This window comes from Myotis yumanensis, unplaced genomic scaffold, assembly GCF_028538775.1.
Source record: "Myotis yumanensis isolate MYYU_CA2020_CCGP unplaced genomic scaffold, mMyoYum1.0.hap1 SCAF_6, whole genome shotgun sequence".
Lineage (NCBI taxonomy): Eukaryota > Metazoa > Chordata > Mammalia > Chiroptera > Vespertilionidae > Myotis > Myotis yumanensis.
This window is the reverse complement of record NW_027223757.1, coordinates 19,062,711-19,080,008: the sequence shown is the minus strand read 5'-3', so window position 1 is coordinate 19,080,008 and position 17,298 is coordinate 19,062,711. Positions and strand designations below refer to the sequence as shown.

The 17,298-nt window shown below is 39.6% G+C and overlaps 1 protein-coding gene across 1 annotated transcript in view; it reads right to left on the bottom strand.

The window, feature by feature from the left end:
* Positions 1-17,298, bottom strand: part of LAMA2 (laminin subunit alpha 2) — a 472,106-nt gene that overhangs the window by 261,398 nt on the left and 193,410 nt on the right. Inside the window, exons 9-11 of the mRNA XM_070417672.1 lie at positions 16,019-16,118; positions 9,689-9,849; positions 53-193 (exon numbers count right to left, since the gene is read on the bottom strand). Coding sequence (XP_070273773.1) covers positions 53-193; positions 9,689-9,849; positions 16,019-16,118 — 402 coding nt within the window. The remainder of the gene's footprint in view (positions 1-52; positions 194-9,688; positions 9,850-16,018; positions 16,119-17,298) is intronic.

Genomic DNA, 17,298 nt, shown 5'->3' with positions numbered 1-17,298 from the left:
ATATCAAGAAGGCCTGTGGAACAGCAAACAGAATTAAAAGGCTGCTACTTACATTGCCGTAGGTCCAGTAGGAACTTTGACATCTGTTGGAAACCCCTGAACAGAAACACTCATCACATCCTTTTTGATTACTCTCTTGCAAATTGAAGAAGCCAGATTTGCAACGGCTGCAGTCTCCTCCTTCAACATTTTCCTATAAATAGAAAGGTATGTTAGAAACAGAGGTGCCCTTTAAACTTAAGAATTGTCTCTCGCTTTAAGAAAACTATAAGCTGTATATTCTTCATTTTACCACTCAAAAATCTTTAAAATATAATGATATTTTTAAAAAATATGCTTGAAAACGCCTTAGTAAATGATATCCTTTCTAATTGCACAGATGGGAAAGAATTTTGGACACTAATCTGCTGTAGTAAAAGTTACAATTTTTATCTTCCTGTATGTCACCAATGTGCAGTAAATACTATGATACATACTGCAATTAGTTAAACTGACTAAAATCTGTTTGGTTCATTATTGTCCATTGTTGAACTACTTTATCTTAGAACACATGATATGTGACAAAATTAAAGGCATTGAAATAATACATGGACGTATAACACAACATTGATATTTTACAGGTGATAAAATGCTTTTCACATTATATACTAAAAGTACATACATTTAAGGGACTATAAGAACATGGCAGGTAGAGAAAGTGGGGCAAACAGTCATAGTATTACCCTGGTGAGACTAAGTAGAAAAGGAGGAAAGTTTTCCCTGCTTAATTTTCACAGTGTTAACTTTAATACAATGGTATATAGCCAGTTAATCATATGGTGATATTATGGGGAAAAATAATTCTCATTTGGTGACTGCTCTCCCAAATGGTTCCATTAATCCTAGTCCAAGTATACTGAGAAGTTATCTGTTTATGGGGGAGTCTATACTGTGGACTCAGCCTACGGAAAGCTATGTGATGAAAAACTGGGAAGGGTGCAATCTTTCAATTTAAAGAGTGGTTAAACTTGACTAATAACTTCTAAATGAAGGCTCCTTGCTTTCCAGGAAACAGATTCTTTTTAAAAATATATATATATATTATTGATTTTTTACAGAGAGGAAGGGAGAGGGATAGAGAGTTAGAAACATCGATGAGAGAGAAACATCAATCAGCTGCCTCCTGCACACCTCCTACTGGGGATGTGCCACAACCAAGGTACATGCCCTTGACTGGAATCAAACTGGGACCTCTCAGTCTGCAGGCCGACGCTCTATCCACTGAGCCAAACCAGTCAGGGCCAGGAAACAGATTCTTAATATCCCTTATACATGCATTTGCTCCACATTTTTCCTTTTCCTTGAATTCCCTTATTACCTCAATTCAGAAACTTTCCTTTTCCTTAGAGAACTTCTCACTCAACTGTTTTCATAGCCCTTTATACACGGCTCTATTATAACCACAGAAGAAGCATAGCTATTTCTTCTCAGATCACTCTCTCCAGCTATATACCATAATCTGTCCAGAGGTAGAAACCCTATCCTATATACCTTTGAGTACTAGGAAATGGCAGTGTTCCTGGTAGAATACTGAACATCAGCTTAATAAATTTTTATTAAGTTTAAATTAATCTTTTAGTGGTTGTGTTTTCCATGCATAGTAAAATGTTATGCACATAGTGGATGTTTAATAAAAATATTTGATAATAAACCAAGTTGGGCAGAAGATAGGGATGATAAAGTCTGATAACATAAGACCAAAAATAAAAGAGGCAAGAATAACATGAAAAAAGAGATAAAGAATAAGCAAATAAAGAGGTTCTCCTTGTATCTGAGAGAATAATTTATTTGAAATTAACTTTTGGACTCTTAATTTCTATGACCCACTTACCACCTCAACCTTCAAAACCCCAACCATGCAATTTCCTTCTCGAGAGAATGGATATCAAAGTAGATTCACATTGTTTGCATTAGCTATATTTTATAAAGTTGCCATTTAGATATAGACCTAACAAAATCTGTACAAACATGTATATAAGAAAAACAACAACATTATGAATGAAATCAAAGAACAATGGAAGGCAGTGACACTGTACATACTGTCTTTATATGGAGTAAAATCTATCACTATTAGCTTTTAAGCTTTATTTCCTTGTGATTCTTGAGAAATGCACCCCTACACTGCTGGAGCCTAAACAAAGGGTGTCTCTGGACCTATGTTGCGGGTCAAATTTTAGCATCCTTTTCATTGAAATTCTTGCTAGTGCTTACTTATAATTTCAGATATTTTGAGATAATAGATGTCAGCAAAACTGATCAAACTAATTTCAGACCTGTAAATCCCCAAAGCCCTGAAGTTAAAAGCATCTTCAGAAGAGTACACAGGCAGGAAAGATGAAACATATTTATAATTCTAATTTAGCTTAGCCCGTTGAGGACACAGTACAGCTGTTTTGTACACTGTGTTCTTATGTTTTTGGTCTAATGTACCTTTCATTTACTCTAATTTGAAAGCTTGTAATACCGTCTTTCTGAAATTCAGACTGAGTTCAACAACAAGACATTTTTGGACAGTAGTTACATTTTCCTTAGCCCCATTTTAGCCTGGCAATATGAGCTTGAAAAAATTATGATTAAATAATTGCAACATTCAATTGCATCTAATGGATTGAAGCAACACATTAGGGTAGGAATTCTAGGAACTGTAAAGAATGGTGGGTCAAGGTCCTGTATTTAAAAGCCAACATCTAGAGTTGGGTAAAAAAAAGTACACTCATAATCAACTATAATGCAAGGTGGGCCATGATAAGTGCATCTCAGAAATAAATTAAATTAGGGAAAAACAGAGGAGAAGAGACTCATGCCTGCTAGGAAGGCTCGAGAAGGCTTTAGGACAAAACCTTGAAACATGGTTAATGAATTCAATCTGTAGCAGGAGATAGAATGAGAGAGCCATGCTAGCAAAGATATTGGGAACAAGAAATAATGCAAAGATTAGAAGATTCATTAATTATTTATTTTTTTCATAACACATGTATTAAATATTTCCTATGTGCTAGAAAACTTCACTTTTCACTTGGGTTCCAGGGTCTCTGACCTCATATAGTGAACTTTAAGGCTACCCTAAGAGATATGGCTTTTTTCCCCTTAGCAACTGGTAAATCATTAAAGATTATCCAGCAGGAGATAAATCAACAGAACTATACTTGAGATACTTAAGTTGATGGTAGGAGGTAAAATGTCCATGAAATGTGAGACACTGGAACAAGGAAATCTTTCATTACCACCTGGTGCAGGAAGGGGTTAATGCAGCAGGCTTGAACTGCTCAAACCCTCACAATCCAAACTGAAAGACTGTCCCTTGACCAGTTCCTGGAAGGTAACCTAGAATATCCTGCCTGAAAAGAGTGTCTTTTTATACCTGGGGTCAGGGGTCACAGCAGATATTTTATGCAAACAATGTGATTTATGATGAATGCCTGAGGTCTTGGCCACATTGTATCAATTTGACCTCTGGGGGGGTTGGAGACTGAATAGTTAAGGTCAATCATAAGAGTGCTCCATATCTACATGACTAACCCCACTCCAAAAACAAACAAACAAACAAAAAACTCTGGTCACCAGATTTGGGTGGGTTTCCTTGGTTGGCAACACTTCACAGGTGTACCACACATTGCGGCTGGGAGAATTAAGCACTCTGTACTATTCTCCTAGGAGAGGATACATGAAGTCTGCGCTTGGCCTCTCCTGAACTCTTCCCTACACACCATTTGCCTTTGCTGATTTTAATCTGTGTCCTTACACTTGATAAAGCAAAACCATGAATATAATAGCTTTTCAAAGTTCTGTAAGTCTTTCCAGTGTATCACTGAAAATGAGTGTGGTCTTGGGGACCCCCAACACACCATGGTGAAGATAACAGGATGCCTGCGCCCATACAACAAGTTAGACAAGTGGTAGTTTTGCTTTGTTTATTATGACAATCTTTGAGGCAAAATATTTTAGACCCTGTTAAAAGTCCTCAAGCTAATCCTATTCTACCTTCCCATACCCCATTCACTGCACCCTTCTTCACACGTAATCATCAACTCATAAGATTTGTATAGACCTCACAACCTCACACACAATCGCAAAGCAGTCAGCTAAAAGTCACAGCATTAAGTCTCTAGATTTCTACTTTTTCAGTCCTGAGTCTGTACCATATTCTTTCTTTAATGAGTGGCAGCTCCTAATCAGATTGAGAGAATCATTCAATTGAAAAGTGCTTGGTCCTTTTGTTCCTCAGGCTCTATCACAGACAAATGTTAAGCCAAAACTAAATAGCAAATATGGTGGATGTGGTACCTAATTACATATCTGTCTTAACGCCCTCGTTCAAGTGCCTTTTGAAGCTGGTAGGAAAGTGAAAATCTGCTTAGCGCATTCAATCTCTGCTTTTGGACATGTCTCAACATTTATAGAATTAATTAGTTATATCAGGTTCTGCTTCTTATTTCATTTTACAACCTCCCTGGAGAGAATATATATCGAAACAATTTCTTATTTTAGGATTGTGTTTCCAAAATTTCTTTGGAAAAAATAGTTTTAAAACAGTGATTACTAGTTAACATTACAGTTTGATAATATATTTTAGATGTTTTAGAGTGACACAATTCAAACACAAAAGCATAGCAGACAGGATTTTTATTGCACATTTAGAGAAACAAAGGTTTCCCACCTAGTTTGCTAATGACTTTGGCAGCTTGGGTCTCAATTCTTTTTATGGATTCCCAGGTGGATAATTGCTTTTTCAAAACTTCTCTGTGACTCATCAACAACTGTCATCCATGAAACATCCCCAGATTGTGTTCATGATTCACTCTTGGAAAATCCTCTTGATACAAGGATTTAAATTTGCAAGGGTGAACTTTCTGCTTTATGGGTAGGTTCTTTGAGCAATTTCCTTTGGTATCGATGTCAAATTATTAGTAAATTTTTCCCCCATTATTTTTCACAGTCCCTTTATTCTCTATTATTATTCATTCATCAAATCAGAGCTGAGCTGCTAATACAAGGCATTATAGGAGATGCCAGAGAGAATATGAAAATGTCCTCAAGAGGACTGTACAAAAAAGGAAGTGCAAGTATCGGTAAATAAGGATAATACAAGCAGAAGAATGTACTGAGTACATGCTTTGTTATCTAACACCAAATTCATCACCACAGTCCCCATCCCTCTCAAGGAAATATAAAACAAAGGCCAGAAAGTAGAAGGAAAAAGATGTATTGCAAGGGTTGCATGATAGGAATAAAATAGGCTGCTGCAGCCTTATTCTCTCCAATTGTAATTTTCCAGATGTAAGAATGCCTACCAGAGGTCATTTGCTAACATAAATAAATAAATACAAACAGTAAGATGATCATTGTTGCACCATTTTATTGTCATTTATATTATAAGGTCTTCAAGGGCAAATATCAGATCTTATAACTTGTCACCATCCAACTCAGTTTGTAAAGCACAAATGTGAAAATAATTGATCTTAAAAATCTAATAATGATAGTGAGAGTTTGTAGCTTCCAGATCAAATGCCACTTTACTCATTAAGAGATTTCTCTCTCCTTTATCTGTTATTTTATTACTTCTTTGTACTGAGTCTGTAGATTTTGGTATTAGCTGGGTTTCTGGAACCAATATATTACAGATACTAAGGGATAACTATAGTTAATTTTGGGGGGACTCAAAGTTAGACATGAATTTTCAACCATGTGGGGGTCAATGCCCCTAGCCCCTGTATTATTCAAGAGTCGATTGTATTAACCTAAACTTAATACATTTCTAAAAAGTTGTTTAGACTTTGAACAAAATGGGGTCTAATATATTCTCTTCCTCTGCATTTCAAATGGGCAACTTTTGTCAATCCAGTAAATTTATTTTAATATTTTTGGAGATAAACACTTATACGGATATTATTTTATTTTAATTTAAGTCTCCAGTATCTTAGCTTCTCAATAAAGTTTTGCCTATTAAGTAGCATTTGACCCATGTTGTTTTATATAATCATTCGACACCTATGCCAGATCATGTTTTTGTGAAACAGAATGAGCTATACCACATTTCAGTCTACTTTAATGTCTTTTCAGTATTTTAATTATATGAGTATTTTGTTGAACATTTGGGTATTTATTTTTCTTGTTAATAAGAGGCTATAGCCACTTAATTATAGCATATTAGATGCACAAATATTGTGATATAATTCTTTTGCTGTATGCATATAATTTGTGGTTATTAAAATTATGTAGATATTTAATGAAATTAGTTTTTTTCTGCAAGTTTTTATTCTAAAAAATTAGTTTGTATGAGCTTATATTCATCTATTTAAAATATCATACAGTTGAAGGGCAACTATTTATTGTGTTATGGTTAGTGTTTGTATACACATGTACACATATAACTAATCATAATTACTTCATTTTTCCTTCTCTTTTATGATTTCTTAATCGCTATTTATTTTTGTGCTTTAATTATCTGTGTAGAGCTTCAAGTGTCTTTGTAGGAGGCATTTTTCCTATTAGGGTTGTAATCACTCTCCGTACAATACGGAGGCAGGCAGAGCGCAGGCAGGGGCTCAGGAGCTTTCCCTCATTGCTCTGCTAATGGCTGCAGCCCTCTTGCTCTAACCTTTCTCACTGCAGTTACCCAAGAGAATGAACCAAATGAGGCCTGCCTCCCTCACTCATGTTACTCTTTCCCTGCCAATTCCACACATCTCCACTGTATAAATGGCAGGTGTTTAAAAACATTCCTTTCTCCCCCACCCCACCCCCCCCCCCCCCCCCCGCCCCAGTTTGATTCCCTATCTTCTAGAAACTGGGGAAGTTTATCTTCCATTTTACACTGAACTTGGCCTGTCTTTTATTTGAGCAAATGATAAAGATTCAAGATTTTCATGGAGTTTTGGAAAAGGAATAAAGCACACACAGGGTATAATTTTGTAATTAGAGAAGATTTACTAGGAGCCCATAAGATTCTTCCAAAAGACATAGAGGATGAGGAGGGGAGGTGTCTTTAAAAAGCCATCACCTGCAGACTGCTGCTTTCTGCGTCTACTTGAGCAATTTTTTACATATCAGGTAATATCTGAATGAAATGTACTGGATCTAGAAAATGTATTATGTTGCAATATATGACAATTCTTTAACATGAATTGTGGACGTCTGCCTGTTTACTGTCCAAGGTAAGTACCTAAATCACCCCTGATATATAACATATACCTACTATGTAACTATTATAATATTTAGCTTAATATTTTAGATATTCTTGTTCCAAGAATATACACTTAACATTAATACTAATATTTATTTATTGTGTTATGGTTAATGTTTGTATACACATGTATATATATCACTAATCATATCATACATACTGCTTAGATAAGACTACTGAATTAATAAAGGAAATCTACACTAATAAAAGAGAAACATGGTAATTAGCGTACGACCGCTACCCTTCCCATTGGCTAATGAGCATATCCTTATGCAAATTAACTGTCAGCCAAGATGGCGGCCGGCAGCCAGGCAGCTGGAAGCTAACAGGAGGCTTGCTTGCTGTGGACTCCAACGTTCCCCGCCGGCCTCTGAGCTTCAGTTGGAAACATAGTAACATTTATAGAAGATAAACAAAACTCCAGAAAGCTCCTGTCAGTCAGCCAGGATCTCAGAGCTGGAGTCGCAACATTGTTTCGAATACAGAAAACAAAGGCCAGAAACCTGCTTTCAGCCGAGCCTCAGAGAGAAAGCCGGCTCTCAGCTCCAGTGACAGCCATAGAAGGTAAATAAATGCCAGAATAAAAAAAAAAGAAAAAAAAGGAGCTGTTTGGAGCTCCAGTTGCCCGCCAGCCTGAAAGCAGCCCTCAGCCCCTCACCCAGACTGGCCAGGCACCCCAGAGGGGACCCCCACCCTGAAGCAACAAGATGGTGGCTAATTTGCATACTGAAGGCAGGTGGCAGCAGGCAAGGCTGTCTGCTGTCTGGGCCCCGGATCTGTGACCCTGCCGGGCGGGATCAGCGGAGCCGCGAGGCCTCCCGGCACCGGGATCAGCGTGACAGGGGGCAGCGCCCAAACCCCCTGATTGCCCTGCGGCTCTGTGTGTGACAGGGGGCAGTGCCCCAACCCCCTGATCAGCCCTGCTTTGTGGGTGATAGAGGGCAGCGCCCCAACCCCCTGATTGCCCTGCGGCTGTGTGTGTGACAGTGGCGGCGCCCCAACCCCCCCACGGGCCCTGCTCTATGTGAGACGGGGTAGAGCCATACCTCCCCATCGGCCCTGCCCTGAGTGTGACAGGGTATGGCACTTCAACTACGGGCCCTGCTCTGTATGTGACAGGGGGAGCTCCCCAACCCCCTGATCGGCCCTGCTCTGTATGTGACAGGGGGAGCTCCTCAACCCCCTGATCGGCCCTGCTCTGTGCATGACAGGGGGGAGCTCCTCAAACCCCTGATGGTCCCTGCTCTGTGTGTGACAGGGGGCAGTGCCCCAACCCCCTGATGGTCCCTGCTCTGTGTGTGACAGCGGGCAGCGCCCCAACGCCCTGATCGGCCCTGCTCTGTGAGTGGCAGGGGGTGGCGCCGCAACCTCCCCATCCGCCCTGCTCTGTGCATGACAGGGGGCGGCACCCCAACTCCCCAATCGGCCCTGCTCTGAGCCCGACCAGGGGCTGCACCTAGGGATTGGGCCTCCCCTCTGCCACCCAGGAGCAGGCCTAAGCCAGCAGGTCATTATCTACTGAGGGGTCCCAGACTGCGAGAGGGCACAGGCAGGGCTGAGGGACCCCCTCTCCCCCGCCCCCCGAGTGCACAAATTTTTGTGCACCGGGCCTCTAGTATATTAATAAGGTTCTAACTATGATTGAGAACAAAGAAAAAAATATAGAACAAAAAAAGAAAAAAATTTCTACATCAGTATGGCATGCTACGTTTTCATTTTCTCAGCTAATTTAGCTAACACTGTCTGATCTAAACATTTGGTACTGATTACTATAGCTAAGGGAAATCAGTTTTGTCATTTAAGACTCATCCATATCTCTAAGTTTCCTCTATGTGTATGAGCTGCAGGTGTAATTCACCCTTTGGTGTTAACATGATGAACTATTAGCTGAGCATGTACAACAAATAAAGTTGCATTTCTGAAAGTTCTCTTGGGAGGAAATATTGAGCCTTTAGTCAATTCCACTAGGGCTTCTTACATTTTTAGTAATTAAACGAAAGAGTTTGAAGATGGTATTTTCAGACCTATCTGGGATCAAACTTCAGAAGATTAAAAATCCAAAATGAAACCCTAGACAGAATTATTTTCAGAATTAGAGACAAAGCTAGAGTAGATTTGAGTATGCTATAGTTTTAAAGGGCTGCTACTTTTAGTGCTGTATCGTTGGAAATTACACTAGATCGGTGATGGGCAAAACGTTGTTTTGTTTTGTTTTTGCTATAAAATGACACTGATTCTTAAGGTGAGTTGTCCTCTCTGTATCTATGGGTTTTAGACATGGCAGGTGTCTTGCTGCAGTGAACCATGTACCTAAAGACACTTACAAGAGGGCCACATACAGAACAGGTAGTGGATATGTACTGGGGAAATTGTAACAATTGCTTAATGCCAGCAGACATATCAGAGAAGCCAAGGAACATGACCTTCTGTTTTGACAGTGGGACGTTACTGGAATAAACAATGTACCTTGCAGTTACAGGGTCCAAAACAAGGGTCCTCATTTGCACTTCCTTCACCACTGCAGTTACAGGGTTTGCAGTCTGGGTAGCCAGTGTAGCCCTTGACACAGCGATCACATCTCTCCCCTCCAAAGCCAGGTTTGCAATGACAGGACCCAGGTTCCAGACCTAAGAGAAGATGAGCCACATCTCAATTGTTTTTTCTTAAAATTTTTAAAAAGTATATTTTATTGATTTCAGAGAGGAGGAGAGAGAGAGAAAGAGATAGAAACATCAATGATGAGAGAGAATAATTGATAGGCTGCCTCCTGGACACCCCACACTGGGGATGAAGCCCACAACCCGGGCATGTGCCTTGACCTGGAATCGAACCATGAGCTCCTGGTTCATAGGTAGATGCTCAACCACTGAGCCATGATAGCTGGGCCACATATCAACTTTTTAAGAAAAATATATAATTTAGCCCCTCCAGTTTTAATTATAGTAGCCTTTACAAGTCTATTTTCACACAAAAATAAAATTCATGATGTACATCCCAAAAGAATAATAAAAAAAAACAAAGAATATAAGATTTAATTAAAAGCTGGCTATAATTTGCACACATAGCATTTTCTAAGTATTTGTTTAAAATATTTAAGAAATTTTTAAAAAGATAAAATATCATAGAATCTACCAAAATTAAGGCTACAGAAAAACCACTGCAATGATCATGGGTGAATTTCCATAGCTCTGACCGTTGACACTAGATTAAGAATATGTAACGTGTGTATATCTGTTGACTCATAAGACCCTTCAGACAAACACAAAATGGAAAAGTACCTTCAGTGTAAAATTATGCTACTTAAGACAAAAATGTAACAACAACAACATAAGTACAATATCATATGGTACAACTGAGAAAAGACTACATGCATTCATGGGAATGGATATTTGAGGGATAAAAAATAGAGGAGGAAAGTGAGAATGGTTTAAATTTACAAAGCTGACAGGTGTCAGAACCACACCAATTTATCAATTAAATTCAGATGAGAGAATCTTACATACAACAAACACCAGAGTGAACCAAACTGAATCCTAAAGTACATTAAAAGAATATTCAGTGGTGACCAAGATGATTTTATTATAAGTATGTTTAATATTAATACATTTATTTTAACTTACCATACCCATAGGTCAAATGGAAAAGAAGTCTGATAATTTCAATACAGGATGTAAAGGCATTCCAAAAAATTAATATTTACATCTCATGTTAAAGTCTTCAGACATTGAGACTATGTGTAGAAGTACTCCATATAATAACGAATATCTATCTTAAACTTTGCTGCTGGAAATACTATGAATTAGATGTCTAACGACCCCTTCCTTTGTTCAGAACACTTGACAATGCAGTATAAAATTAAAGATAGATAGGTAGGTAGGTAGGTAGGTAGATACATAGATAGAAAGCAAGAAACGATTGTGCTGTTATGAAATAAAGAGACCCCTCTTAGAGATTAGAAACTATCTACACTAATAAAAGAGAAACATGGTAATTAGCATACGACCGCTACCCTTCCCATTGGCTAATCAGCATATCCTTATGCAAATTAACTGTCAGCCAAGATGGCGGCCGGCAGCCATGCACTGAAGCGAACAGGGAGGCTTGCTTGCTCCAGTGATGGCAGACTCCAAAGTTCCCCGCCTGAGTTGCCGGCCTCTCAGCTGCAACTCTAAGCAACCATGTTGCAAATATAGAAGCTAAACAAAACCCTAGAAACCGGCTTTCAGAAACCCTGATCGGCCCTAGAAACTTGCTTCAGCCAGCCGGACCGCAACATTGTATCAAATACAGAAGGTAAAGGCCAGAAACCTGCTTTCAGCAGCGAGGCCTCAGAACTAAAGCTGGCCCAGAATAGAAAAAAAGAAAAAAGAAAAAAAGGAGCAGTTGGGAGCTTCAGTCACCCGCCAGCCTGAAAACGGCCCTCAGCCCCTCACCCAGACTGGCCAGGCACCCAAGTGGGGACCCTCACCCTGATCCAGGACACCCTTCAGGGTAATCCAGCCGGCCCCCACCCATGCACCAGGCCTCTATTCTATATAGTAAAAGGGTAATATGCCTCCCGGCATCGGGATCAGTGGAGCAGCGAGGCTCCAAGCACCCGGATCAGTGTGACAGGGGGCAGCGCCCAAACCCCCTGATTGCCCTGCGCCTCTGTGTGTGACAGGGGGTGGGGCCACAACCTACCTATCCACCCTGCTCTGTTCGTGACAGGGGAAGGTACCCCAACCCCCTGATCAGCCCTGCTCTGTGCCTGATAGGGGGGAGCTCCCCAGTCCCCTGATCGCCCTGCGGCTCTGTGTGTGACAGGGGAGAGCTCCCCAACCCCCTGATCGCCCTGTGGCTCTGTGTGTGACAGGGGGCGGGGCCATAACCTCCCTATCTGCCCTGCTGTTTGTGACAGGGGAAGGCGCCCCAACCCCCTGATCAGCCCTGCTCTGTGCCTGATAGGGGGGAGCTCCCCAATCCCCTGATCACCCTGCGGCTCTGTGTTTGACAGGGTGCGGCGCACCAAGCCCCGATCGGCCATGCTCTGTGTGTGACAGGGTGCAGAGCCCCAACTCTCCCCCCTTCCAACCGGCCCTGCTCTGTGTGTGACAGGGTAGAGCCATAACCTCTCCATCGGCCCTGCCCTGAGTGTGACAGTGGCGGCGCCCTAACCCCATGATTGGCCCTGCTCTGTGGGTGATAGAGGGTGGCGCCCCACCCCTCCTCCACATGCCTCGCTCTGTGTGTGACAGGGTAGAGCCATAACCTCCCCATTGGCCCTGCCCTGAGTGTGACAGGGTGCAGCGCCCCAATTCCCTGATCCGCCCTGCTCTGTGTGTGACAGGGGGCAGTGCCCCAACTCCCCTATCGGCCCTACCCTGTGAGTGACAGGGGGGAGCTCCTCAACCCCCTGATCGGCCCTGCTCTGTGCATGACGGGGGGAGCTCCTCAACCCCCGATGGGCCCTGCTCTGTGCGTGACAGGGGGGAGCTCCCCAACCCCCTGATCGACCCTGCTCTGTGTGTGACAGTGTACGGAGCCCCAACACCCCTGATGGGCCCTGCTCTGTGAGTGACAGGGGGCAGCGCCCCAACCCCCTGATCGGCCCTGCTCTGTGAGTGACAGGGGGCAGCACCCCAACCCCCTGATCGGCCCTGCTCTGTGCATGACAGGGGGTGGCGCCGCAACCTCCCCATCGACCCTGCCTTGAGTGTGACAGGGGGCGGTGCCCCAACCCCCATATCGGTCCCACCCTGAGCATGACTGAGGGTGGCATCGCAACCTCCCGATCCGCCCTGCTCTGTGAATGACAGGGGGTGGTGCCCCAACTCCCCAATCGGCCCTGCTCTGAGCCTGACCAGGGGCTGCACCAAGGGATTGGGCATGCCCTCTGCCACCCGGGAGCAGGCCTAAGCCAGCAGGTCGTTATCTCCCGAGGGGTCCCAGACTGCCAGACTGCGAGAGGGCACAGGTCTGGCTGGGCGACCCCCTCCCCCCCCCAGTGCACAAATTTTTGTGCACCGGGCCTCTAGTAAAAAATAAAATTCCAGCCATTATGTCAGTATCTTTCCTGGAGTTGACTGATTCTGATAAGCTAGAATGTGGAGTATGGTTTTATGAATCAAAGGACAAATTCTAGGTACCACTCAGGTTAGGAGGTCATAACAGAGAATTCCATATAAATTCAAAGCTCCTAAATGGGTAGGTTAAAAAATATACACAATAGTATTCACACACAACATACACACTTATGAAACACACAAGAAAACAAGGCTCCAATGAATAGGAGCAGAAAAATAAAACTGCAGATTCCGACTGTTATAGATAACAGAGTGCTACTAAGAGATTCAGAAGATAAAATATATTTAACATGTTTAAAGGTCTATACTGAATAACATGTGCATAATTATAATATAATTTTCTATTACTGTATTTCAATTTTTAAATTAAAAGAAATAACTATTGGTCTAGAGCAGGGGTGGGCAAACTTTTTGACTCGAGGGCCACAATGGGTTCTTAAACTGGACCGGAGGGCCGGAACAAAAGCATGGATGGAGTGTTTGTGTGAACTAATATAAATTCAAAGTAAACATCATTACATAAAAGGGTATGGTCTCTTTTTTTTTGTTTTAGTTTTATTCGTTTCAAACGGGCTGGATCCGGCCCGCGGGCCGTAGTTTGCCCACGGCTGGTCTAGAGCCAATTATAACTAAGAAAGCTTGAAAACATACAAATGAAATTGACAGACATTTCCACATTTATTAGAAAATCAGTGGAGAGTGTAGGAAGGGTTTTTCTCTCAGCTTGCATGGTATGACCTCAAGAGATGGTGTCTAAATTTACTAGATAATGAAAGAGAGATTTAAGCCTTTAACACTAGGGGCCCGATGCATGAAATTCATGCAAGGGGCTCGACCCTCACAGTCCAGCTTCAACCGGAAGGTCATCCGGGAGGACGTCTGGTCTAATTGGCAGATTATGCTTTTATTATTATAGATAATAAAGATTCCATAAAAGACATACAGAATAAAAATATATGAATAAAATATGTGGTGTGGATGACATTTCTTTGTCTTTGAAGATGAAGAGTCAATAGGCAATATTTAACAGTGAGTAAAAATACTGTTAAGAATATTAGGTAGATAGTGTTTGGAAGATAAATTCTTCCAAAAGAACTTACTAAGAGAAAAGGCTCAATGTGGTTAAATTTGGAAATGAGACTTGGAATGAATAGGTGGAAGAGGGCACTATTGATATTTATTTATTCCTTTACTTATTGTTAAATTTTTACCATATTATGTATGGTTTTTATAATAATCAAAAATATTTTATGCAAAGATCTTTATTAAAGCATTGGTTATAATAAATAAAAATTAGTAATGGTCTTAATATCTATATAACATTGAATGGATACGTTATGAGTATATATTATTGTACTCATAATGGTGTATTGTTCAGGTCCTAAAACTAAATTTCATAGAAACTTTTAATACATATCAGGGAAATCTCATTATGCAAAGTTAACACAAAAATGTTAATAACAACATCTGTGCTGAATTACCACTGCCTTTCATATTTATTTTTCTACTTTTTTATTTTTGATAACCTTTTAAACAATAATACACATTTTAAAATCAGGGGAGAAAGTTATATTACTGAAAATAATGTGGGTTAGTTGTGACTATAAAAAGATAAGAGACCATAAAATGACCTTAGTAATTCACTATTTGAATATTAAAACAATCATATTTTTAATCTTTTAGCATTTAAAACTATATGGCTTAAATTGATAATCCTACAGATTTTTAAGAAAGCAGTTAAGCTAAACTGTGCCAGTCTTTTAACTTGAAAATCTTTGTAGGAAAAACCTATATTGTAGCCATAATCTATCTTAGTCTTTCAAAGAAGAGAAGTATAAAAATATAAAGAAACTGTTCCAGATATATTCTATGAACTTTCTACTTAACCTCTCCAGTAGCTCCTCAACCATTTACAACAAGGAGTTATTATACCACTTGATGCCTTAATGTTTGGAGTTCATCATGAACTTCAATCCTCAAAGAAAGTATTTGGGTTAAATTGGTGTCAGCCTCTTTGCCTTCATAAAATCAGGACTAATACTTTTTATGAACACTTTTAGCTACACATTTTGTTTTCCATCTTATCTCTCCTAATCTCTCCCCATTATAGCATATACATCCTTCAATGAATGCTGTCATATCATGATAGAAATGAAAGAAGCTACAAAACAGTCTAATAAATGACAAGACATAAAAAGTGACCTATACCACTGAATTTTGATTAACAGAAGATGTATATGCATAAAGAAATATGTATGTACATATGTAATGCAAAACAAATTATTCAACTCTTGCTTTTAAAGCATTACAATGAAACATAAAATTAATTATTGAGATGAATAAAAAACTTCTTCTTGGCCCTAACTGGTTTGGCTCAGTGGGTAGAGCGTCGGCCTGCGGACTCAAGGGTCCCAGGTTCGATTCCGGTCAAGGGCGTGTACCTTGGTTGCAGGCATATATCCTGTAGGGAGTGTGCAGGAGGCAGCTGATCGATGTTTCTCTCTCATCGATGTTTCTAACTCTCTATCCCTCTCCCTTCCTCGCTGTTAAAAAATCAATAAAATATATTTTAAAAAAAAAACACAACTGCTTCTTGGAGGGAAATTTGAGAGATATAAGAATAAATTTTTATTACGTGAATGAAATTTACTGTAAAATATTCTCCTAAAAATCATATTTGGCTTTTAGTTGTCGTTTCATCCGAACAATGACTCTGTGTGATGGCTCTCACCTCGGGGAGCATGTTTTACATCCTTGACGCAGACTTCACTTAAAGAACCAACTGGATCACAATGGCATGGCTGGCACGGTCTGGGATTATTTGGTGATACCTAACAAAAGTATTAAAATGCTTTTAATCAAGTGTAATAAAACACCAATATTTTTAAATTCAGCAAACTTTTAATGACAAATTAACTATTATAATACACAGTGATAAATTATATAGGGAAGATTATAATATAAGGAATTACCTTTAATATGTTTATAATTTCTAAAATTCATTTCTTCTAAGTGGATAAACAAAAGGAAAGAGGAAGCACAATAAACTCATATGTTTATTACTTAGATTTAATAATATCAAGATTAATTATTCAACAAGCTATCAAGATTCTGTTATGTAAGTTTCATCAGATCTTATCCTTTGCTGACGTTATTAAAGAATATCCCAAGTAAAGTGTATTTTAATCCCTACACATTTCACTATGCATCTCTTTCATTTATAACCACAGTATCATGATCACAAACAAAAATAATATTTGCTTAATATTCTCCAGATATATTCCTTAATAAAACCTTCCTAATTATTTTATTTTTAAATTACAATATAGTTCAAAATTAGTGATATCCCCCAATCTTGACATAAGCAGACACTTTATAAGAGAAGATATAGGAATAGCCAATTAACACTTAAAATGGAAATTAAATTTGTAGTGAGATCTGCTATGAATTCACAATAGATCTGCTGTGAGACTAAGCATTGGTGGGGATGGCTTAGTGATGGCTAATATCCACATGCCACATCCACTACACCCATTTCCACTGAAAGAACTAATTTTAAAAGATAGCACCAAATATTAAGGGATGATATGGAAGACCTGGAACTTCCATACATTTTTGGTGAACATGTACAATGTTATTACTAATTTGGCAAAATGTTGGCAGTTTCTTATAAAGTAAAACATATACCTATTCTGTGAAACAAGCATCTTTTTGTAGATATTTACACAGGGTAAAAAAAGCATGAACACAAAAATACATATAAAATAGTTTTATAGTAGCTAACCTAAAACTGGAAATGACCCAAATATTCACCAACAGGGGGATGGATTAAAAATTATTGTACATTTATGCAAATGAACACTATCTAGCAATTTTTAAAAAATTATTAGTTGTGCACATAACATGAATAAATCTTAAAAGTGTTATGTTGCATGAACGAAAAAGGACACACAGTGTATCTACTTTGTGATTTTATTTTTATGACATTCATTAAGATGGAAAATTAATTTG